Source organism: Neltuma alba, unplaced genomic scaffold, assembly GCF_004799145.2.
Source record: "Neltuma alba isolate B1F8T4 unplaced genomic scaffold, ASM479914v2 tig00003266_pilon, whole genome shotgun sequence".
Taxonomy (NCBI): domain Eukaryota; kingdom Viridiplantae; phylum Streptophyta; class Magnoliopsida; order Fabales; family Fabaceae; genus Neltuma; species Neltuma alba.
This window is the reverse complement of record NW_021633213.1, coordinates 56393-66220: the sequence shown is the minus strand read 5'-3', so window position 1 is coordinate 66220 and position 9828 is coordinate 56393. Positions and strand designations below refer to the sequence as shown.

At 33.6% G+C, this 9828-nt stretch overlaps 2 protein-coding genes across 2 annotated transcripts; both read left to right on the top strand.

Moving 5' to 3' along the window:
- Nucleotides 1-654: 654 nt before the first annotated feature.
- On the top strand, nt 655-2009 carry LOC114741080 (zinc finger protein 10-like). Its single transcript, XM_028929341.1, has 2 exons — nt 655-1522; nt 1953-2009. The coding sequence occupies exons 1-2, from the start codon at nt 692-694 to the stop codon at nt 1959-1961; spliced, it is 840 nt and encodes a 279-aa protein (XP_028785174.1). The 5' UTR covers nt 655-691; the 3' UTR covers nt 1962-2009.
- Nucleotides 2010-8998: 6989 nt separating this feature from the next.
- Nucleotides 8999-9582, top strand: LOC114741085 (transcriptional regulator TAC1-like). Its single transcript, XM_028929345.1, has 3 exons — nt 8999-9272; nt 9339-9418; nt 9571-9582. The coding sequence occupies exons 1-3, from the start codon at nt 8999-9001 to the stop codon at nt 9580-9582; spliced, it is 366 nt and encodes a 121-aa protein (XP_028785178.1).
- The last annotated feature ends 246 nt before the right edge of the window (nt 9583-9828 follow it).

Below are 9828 nucleotides of genomic sequence, written 5' to 3'. Positions count from 1 at the left end.
CCTCTGTGCTGGATCTCTCTGCGGAGATATATCAGTCGGATTTGTTCACTAGTAAGTCTCTGTACGATGTGGCCATCTCACATTCTCCAAGTCCAATACATTTCGATCTCTGGACCCCACCTCACTAATTTTCTAAGCCATTTTTAATCAGACAATACTTCAGTAAAGTTGGACTTGGTTAGATGCTCGTCATGATATGTGAAATATTTTTTTGTTTTGAAAAAAAAAATCAATCGAGTCATAAAAATATAATATTCCGTTCCCGTCCAGGAATTAAGAGATTCAAGTTTTAACCTCAGTCAAAGTTAAATGAACCAAGGGGAAAATATATTTGCTTAGAATTTTGTCTTCTCTTGAGTTTCTTTGCTTCTCTCTCAGAAAGCATGAAAAATGGAGAAAGCAGTCAGTATATTCATATCTTGGTGTATTGAAACTGTGTGCTCAGAAGCCAACCACAAAGCCCCCAAAAAAGTTAGCTATACTCTGAGACAGACAAGTTAGAGTACCCACCACTTCACCTTCCATACAAAAAAATTCCCTCCAAGCCATATATCTATCTATGTCTCCCCATATTTTCGATACCTACTTATAGCTTTAAATTCTCCACTTTGATGTAGGAAAGTATATTCCACAATCATATCCGTCATCAATATTCTACCTTTAGATTATCCTTCTCGTTTCTTGGGGCATAATGGAACAAGGTCAATTCTGGATGTGGACGAAGAGGAAGTACTCTTTGAGCTCTTGTAATCTCATCACTTCATCATCAACAAAACCCTCTTCTTCTTATGATGATTCGTCATGGGAAGAGCAAGCTTTCGCGGAGGATGCTTCTGGGCCTCTTGGTGGATGCATATGGCCACCCAGATCATACACTTGCAGTTTCTGCAGAAGAGAGTTCAGATCAGCACAAGCTCTAGGAGGCCACATGAATGTTCATAGAAGGGATAGAGCCAGACTGAAGCAACCCTCAAGCCCCCAAAACAATGAACTTCACACAATTCCAAATACTTCTTCTTCACTTATGGGTTTCTTATATCCGTATAATAATAATTGTTCTCCTACCAACAACCCTAATTCTGTTCTTGTTGCTTCACCTTCTAATAAGGCTTTAGTAGCTCCATCGTCAAACACTGAGGAAACCATAATGGTTCCAGCTTACAATTCTTCTTCTATTATTCCCCCCCACGGACATAAGGTGGCTTCTAATTATTCTCCTCTCTATTCTTCTTCTAAATCGAACCGCTCAAACTTCGCTGAAGCTGAAGCTGAGAAGATCACAGAGGTATTGGATTGCAGGTGCGAGGATAGTGGAAAATCTGATATGGCTTCTAGTTTAAATTTGGTCGTGTGTAGAGGTAGTGAGGCAAAGGAGGAAGCTATTAGTTGCAAGAAGAGGAGAACTTCCGAAACTTCATCGATTCTTCCTCTCTTCCCAAATTCAAATTCTTCAGTTGAATTTAACCCTAGCTCCAATGAAGAGCTAGATCTGGAGCTAAGGCTGGGTCAAAGCAAGCACAAGGTATAGTAGCATATATACACAATTGAAAATCTCCTCCTGATAACATACTTCTTCGTTTTTCTCCGTTTCTTCTCTGTTATGTGCATTCTTGTTGGCTGTTTAATTTGCTTCTTTTAATACCAGAAAGTGAAGCTATAATTTGTTCAAGTGTGATTGGATCAGTCCTGATGAGGGCCTTAGATATATGTCTGCAGGTTGTGATAACATCAGTATTGCGGTAATATAAACTTCATAGATAGAGAGGCCAAAATAATGATGATCTCTCGATCGGCTTGTTTCGAAAAACAGATTATACTTGACATTGTAATTGATGATTCCAATAATATTGATTTTTCCCAGAATATCATGTAAATAAGAGCCTCTATTTGATTTACAACATATTCCAGCTAGAAGTATGAAAATTTATGATGATATTGTTGCATCAGTCCAGGGTTTCTGATACGTGCTTTTATCCTCATCAATAAAAGGCTTTTAAATTAACCCGAGAGGACATATACATACACTCACATGCGGGCATCCAGCTAGTGTAATCAAAGTCTCAACGTCAAGTGTTTAAGTCTGAGAATGGAGTATATCAATTCGTTCTTCCCAATATGATTCCAACAAACAATTGATTATCTCCCGCTTTTTTTGTTTTCGGTTTATCATTTTAATGATTGATTATCCTTTTAGACATAGTAAAAGTAATACTATTCCATGGGGTTTAAACACAATTCATCTTCAAAGAAACTGTTTGTCTGATACTAAAATTATTTTGAAGAACTAATATGTATTACTCCACAGAGAGAGAGTCTATGTGAGTAATATTGTTGGTTTAATATTGAGATTAGGGCATGTGTGAGGTTTAATTAAGCGGTGAATAATCTGATACTAATAGCATGGAATATGGTGAGCACTTTTTCCCATTCAGAACCTCACTGACATTCTCATCAAATAGTACCACTAGACTATCCCATAAAACCCTCAGATTTAGCTTCTCAAAGCCACATAAAGTCAGATACATCCCAACATTGATTCCCTTTTCCTTTGTATTATTATCATCAGATCTGTTGCAGTTAGCTTTTATATCTCTAATTCCCAAGTACATCCATAAGCTTGCCTTCTCTCTCACACCTTTTTCCTCTCCCTTCTAAATCCCTCCAAAAGTTGCCACCTACTCCGGAATCAACCCCACTTAAAAATTCATTATCCCATTATTATAATCTGATATTTTTTATAATCAGCAAAGAGAATATTATCCCATCACGACTCATAGGCGCTATCTCCGCCCCTTTTGTTTTTTCTTCTGCATATATATGAATGTATTAGGTGTGCACTATAAAGTACAAAACTACTTGCTTAGTAAAAAACACTACATTAATCCAAAGGGATAATTCTCTGTTGGCAAAAGAGATATCACTTTTGAGCAACTCAAGTCCGATTCTTTTAGACAAATATTCCGAAAGAAAATTTTTGCATTGGGTAATGCGAAGAATTATACACCGCCTTCTAACTAAAAATGATCACTCAAGAAGAGAACTAATAAAAAAAGATCCTAAATCATTAATTACAGAGAATATTGAAGCGTGAACTCTGATTCCCCTCCTGTAAAACCCTAGCCTTAGGTAGTCAATTGCTGCCGCTTAAATCGCTGCAGGACACAAGGCGATCATTCTGGTTACTTCCTTCTGATAAATTCCTTGGATGGTAATATGATTGGACACCCTTTGACTTAAATGGGATTTGTACTCACTGAAGCAGAGCTTTCACACCGAAGAATTTAAGTCACAGCTCTCAACAGACAACTAAATTCCCTTACATGGGCTAAAGAATGAAGATGGCTTTAATGATTTGAGGGAGTCTCTTCTCTATTTTGTATTTTCTAATAATGTTCTTCAGCAATCTTAACTTGGCATGTGAAAATGAAAGGAAGAAGGAAAAAGAAAGGTATATAAAAAGGAAAAGAGATGCTAAATCTGTGTAAGAGCCATATAAAGGCGATTGGCTGAGCTTTGTCTTGTTTTAGGGTTGTGAGTTGGGTTGGTCAGTTATACACAGAGAGGTATCAGTGAAGTATTGCAGTTGCACATGGGTTGAAAGTGTCGTTTCTGGGTTCATTTTAGGGGTTGTAGAATAGGACTATTCACTGTTTGTAGAGTATAGACTGTGTATAGAGGGAGAAGGGGATAAAGGGATATTATTCTGATAATGATCACCATGAGCTTGCGTGAGAATTCCAATTTATTGTAATTATATATAGAGAATCGATCAGAGATTGAGCAAGAGAAATTGGTTGTCTGGGTTTTTATATTATTTATAATTTAAAATTATGATTAGTATACATAATCTATAGTTACTTTTATTTGCATGGGAATTATAACAAGCTCCTAGCTAGCTCACGAGCTCACTGAACATCCATAAATTAAGTCATTATTCCTCTGACCCTACCTCTCTCTCTCTCTCTCTCTCTCTCTCTCTCACACACACACACACACATCTTTGTACATGTGTTTGAAAGTTGGCATCTATATATTATAGTCCACTTCAATTGTTATTTCAATTTTAGTTTGAATATTCTTTTTCCCCGTAAAAGATTGAGTGAATTATTATTTTGTCCTTCATATTATTATACAGTTTTAGATCGTCTGAGAAATTGATCTTTTTTGAAATAATAATGTATTTTTTCAAATAAAATGAAAGAATCGAAATTTGTAACAGCTCCACAGAAGTTAGATGAAAGCATTAATTGACGCAAACCCAAGTAATGAAGAGGGCAGGCATGCATATTAGTTATTAGTCAATAGTATCATCAATATATATATATATATATATATATATTGTTAGACTACAATTAGGGTCTAGAGATGCCTCACCCTGCATTTTCCACTCAAATCTCAATAGCCCAAAATAATGTGAGACATAAAAACCCCGCTTGATCCGTATATAACATTTATATATGTCTCTCTATATAATAGAAAACTAGACTACTAGATCCCTTTTCAACAAAATAGGGTCAAGAGAAAAAAGAAGCCAATTATTGCTCAACTGATTCGCCACCTTCGAACTTCAATGAACTGGAGGATATGTAGTTGTGTGATTAAAATGTGGCATCTTAACATTCATTAATGCCGTTTAATTTCAGGCCTAATTATAGGTGTCAGCTGACGTAGATATCTCACAGACTGGATTCTTAAGCCGGTGATATGTAGATGGATCCCTATGTATTATATTCGTTTGTTTAAGTTACCAGGGATGCACAGGGCATGTATTTGAGGACAAGTTTCCTGATATATATATATATATATATATATATATATATATATTAAAACAAAGCTACATGACGACGCGCGTATATCTGTGTGTGTTAATGCTTGTTCGGAATATCGGTAGGATTCTTCAAAAACAAATTTTCATTTATGATTGACGGAGTACTAGAAAGTATGGAAAAAGAGTTTTATTTTGAATTACAGTGATAAGTGTGTTTTTGGAGTGTCCAATTCTAATTCCAACAAGCACAAATTGGACTGATATTTTCCCTAATGAATCATGGCTACGTAGCCGCCAAGCAATAATAATAATTTGTTTTTGTCAATGTTCTCTTTCGGATGAGCATTGAAGTTAAATTCTCTTTCACAAATACTCTATAGTTGAGACTTGAGGGTAAAATTAGTGACGAGAGAAAATAAAATGAACGAAAGACTTCCGTAAATGATATAACACAATAAAATAAATCATTCATATAATTAAATTCATATTTTGGGTAATGATATAATAGATCATATATATAGTAATATATTTAGTCCAGCAATATATGCTGCTCCTCAACTTACGTTCTCTCCAATTACAAGTTTGAAATCTAAATTATATATAAGCTCATTCTCATTATTTTTATTTATTCTTTCAGAGTGGCCTGCTAAATTGAGTAACATTTTTTCTGTGGAAAAAAAATTAAGAAAATCATCAATGAATATACATCTAAAAACAAACCATTATTATTTCGATGTAACTGTCAAATAACACGCAATTGTATCTAATAATTTAAGATCTTCCCCGCAATATATATATTCAGGAAAGTTACTATATATATATATAGTTGGAAACAAAAGATGACAACCTTGGTATAACTTTTCGTGACATTTTTCCCTTTTTTAAACAATTTACTAACTGTAGTAAAAAAAAAAGAGTAATCTTGTTCAAATTTTAATAAAATTATAATCATATAAATATTAAAGCAAATAGCTCACTAAACTCTCAAATTAAAAACCAAATAATCAATTTGCAGTATGTGAAAGAAGGGGGAGATCGAGTGGGAGGGAGGGAATATTATTAGGGGCACGTTTGGATGAGGCCCAAGTAGATATGAACTTGACACTTGTGAAAGGGCTTAAAATTTAAACAAAATTAACTACTACTATTTCAAGCATTGTGATTAAGTAAGCTATTTCCCGTTTATTTCTCAAATTTCAACCTCCCCAAAAAGGCTCTGACCCTGTTTTTCGTAAGCATATTTTATTATGAGATAATTATTTGACTTTCCATCATCTTTCTTTTCTATAGCAAGATCATATGATCAAATCTTTGTTCTAGATTTCTGGTGGTTGTGATAAAATAAATGTAATAAATTAATTTTTCTGGTTACGATTTACTATTACAATTCAAGAGGCAGAAGATACATAATAAATATAATTATAACCTTAGATGAATATTCCGAAATACCTTTCTTCCATTTATGAATGTTAAACCCCCAACTGAAATTTCTTCGAAAGGTCATCAGCTCCTTGAGAGATAATTAAAAAAACTATTGGTGACCTAATTAGTATATATTTAAATTTGCATACCATTCTTAAGGGTTCACACTTGTCCCAAGCTGTTATATTGAAACGTCAATTTTTAGAGTTTGCGTCACTGTAATGCTTGTGCATGCACAAGTCTTCTGAGCCGCTAAGATCATTTGTTGCTGCCTTGTGGCCAAATCCTTTATATATGATACACTACTCTATCTTTAGTTTTATATTTTATTTGGTACAAAGATCACATAGCTAGAACTGTATTTTAACGAACATTCAATTAATAATGCATGAGGGCTATGTACAGCTTGTTATGACCAAAATGCTGGACGTTAATTGGCATTGAACATATAAAGAAAACCATGCACAGCAGAAATCGACATAAATGTCACTTCGTTGCTTGATCATCCGTTTGGTTTGGTTAATTTAACTAATTTTCCTAAGTCAACTTGGGAAACTAATGTTTAAACACATATATTTCTTTCACCAATACTAAATATAATAACTAAATAATTAATTTGCAGGGATTAAAAAAATTAGTCAAGTTAGTTATTTATAAAAAAAAATATGTATTAATTTTTTTAAAATATTCACTTTAATTAATTATCTGTATTAGAAACTGCCTCATTAATGGAAATTCCTTTTAATATGCGAAATTAATAGGAATAGTTTATAGAAATATTATAAATTTAAAAGATAAAATAGATTGTCTTGCGTTTAGAAGTAAAGCAAACTTTATCAGCCGGCTTCTATCAGAATTTTAAAATTTAGGTTTCCATTGTAAAAGTAAGTTAGTTTAAAGGGAGAGTTAATCCCCAAATACTAGTTGACTAGGTGAGAAAATCCCCTAAAACTTATAAGCTACAACACTTCTCCATCGGGTGCATTCCATGACGCTTTAATGATACTTCACTCATCTATTCTCTCATCAGTCAGAACCCTCCATGGATAATAAGTCTCTTCATAGGCCTCTCAATGAAAGTGTACGTTGATATTATGTGCTTAAGTTCAAAGACAAAACTCTTGCCAAAAAAAAAAAAAAAACTGGCCACTCCATTAGGTGAGAAAACCTCCAAGACTCACAAGCCCTAATTCTTATTATTCCAAATTTAGAACGCTTAAGAGTTTCACCTCCACGAACAAATGGAATGAATTTATTTGACCATTTACTTACTTTTATTCTCACACCTTCAAGCCAAATAAACAATTTATCCTACATGAGGGGGTGTATTTATTAATGATGAGATTATTTGTGTGTTTTGTATATTCTTATATATAACTCGAAGGTGTACCGACACTTCATCTTATGGTTCTTTAACTTTCAAGACCGAAAATCAATATCATTATACTCCTCCGGTCCTTAATATAGGACCCAATTTTTGAGTTGATTTTGGTCCTAAATATAAGACTCATTTCTCATATTTATCAATTTTCTCTAAATTACCCCTATGGATATTCCCTCAACCATAATCAAGTAGAAGAAGGAGAGGGAGTATTAAGAAAGATGATTATGGTGTTTTAGGAAAAATGTGTCACTTTCCTTATAATTAACTAACTTACCTAACTTTCTTAATCTAATCAAATTAGTTAAATGGGTCTTACATTAAAGACGGAGGAGTATATAATATCAATACAAGTCTCATTGAAAATACAATATAAATAAATTAAAATATCATAAGCATGATAAAGCGAACAATATATTTCAAAGAAAGTGACAGCTTCCTACTCCTTCTGTTAGCTGTCTGCAATGACGTTCAATGATTTCGTTTCTGCCTTTTTTAAGTACCTTTTTCCTTTAATCAAACACAAACACACACACACACTCTCTAATAATTTCACCGAAAATTATATACACTAATATTAATGTTCTGTGTGATCGTTTCTTCGCTGGTCCCAAAGTATTTTGGCTTCAGTTCTAAGCTGTGCTGAATCTGTGTGCATGGAAGACCATAGGAAAATTTGCTACTGAACTTTTATTATATGCATATGTGAATATATGATTGGCTGTCAATATGTTAATTGTATTTGCTTGAACCTTGCTTTAATATTTAAAAGCACAGAGATTTTCTAATTGCAAATGAGGAGCTTTATTTTAATGCCGCCATATAAAGGGCCAAATTGTACTATAGAGCATTTGATTTGCTTTTGTCATATGTATAATAAATTACATTGTGTACTTTCGTGAGAACGTTAATTTTGATTAAAAAAAACTATCAACGATGGCTGCAATCAAATTGAGATAACTCAACTAATTAATATATACACTAAATCCTTTAAGGTACAAAGAAGTACTACAAGATTGTGTTTTAACCAATGAGATAACTCAACAAATATTATACAATACATCCTTTAAAAACCAGAATTAACTTTTCAACCTTGGGGAAATCATTTAATAGCTTTTCACAAAAACTAAAAGATCAAACGTGAAAATCATATTAATTCTTATTGATCCTCTCCATGCGATCTAAAGGAATTATGTCTAGTAGAATCATTGAACGATCACGGGGGAAAAATTAGAGCTATTATTTTATTCAATATATTACTTTTAGGACGTTGTTAAACAGAGCTAACCCGTACATTTCCCCTTGTTACGTCTTGTTTTCCAGTGTAGTTATATAAATGTCTGAAAGCCGACCTTTGTTGACCTAAGTTTTATTATTCGTTGTACTTGGATCTTTAAATTTGTCTGTTGGTCAAAGAAACCCAAGATATGGAGTTTGGACTTCAAAACAAAGACAAGTCTGAGAGAATAAGGTGGGGTTATTCTTCAGAGGAAGCAACACAAGTGAGATCCTATACCTGTGGTTTCTGTCAGAAAGGGTTTTCAAACGCTCAAGCTCTTGGTGGTCACATGAACATCCATAGAAGAGACAGAGCAAGGCTGAGGCAACAATATTCTCAAGAGAATAATTTGCTCTCTCTTGACACGAACCCTAATGATGATCTTTATCAAGATCATCAGCATCATCAGAACCCTACTGCAGGTATTAATTATAATAAAAAGCCATCCATTTTTCCAGAGGCAAAGGTAAATTTTGGTATTTCTTCAGGAATTTCTCAGCTTCCTATTTTTTTCGGCGTAGAGGAGAAGATGGAGTTGGACCTTGAGCTTCGGTTAGGTCCTGAGCCAGTAAAGCAGACGCCACCGATTATGAGAAGATTCTTTTGATCCATCCATCTATATATATATCTCTTTGAAGATTTCAGTTCAATACTTATTACATATATGAACTGATACGTTTATGTATTAATATTCCTTGTATTTTTCTGGTTATATTGCAGATGGAGGTATAATTTTTCTATATCTTTTCATCATATATATAATTACTACAATATATATGTGAAACAAGTTATAGCTTGTCATCAGATATGAGTACTATTGAAAGTCTTTTTATACACTGCGGAGGATGTGTTATTGCCCACATACATATATACATATATATTATATTTCTCCAGGAATTCATGTGGGGACAAATACTTTTCTTTCCTAGCACATTGAGGATGAATATAGCTTCCTCTCACTGTCTCTATTTGAGCAAA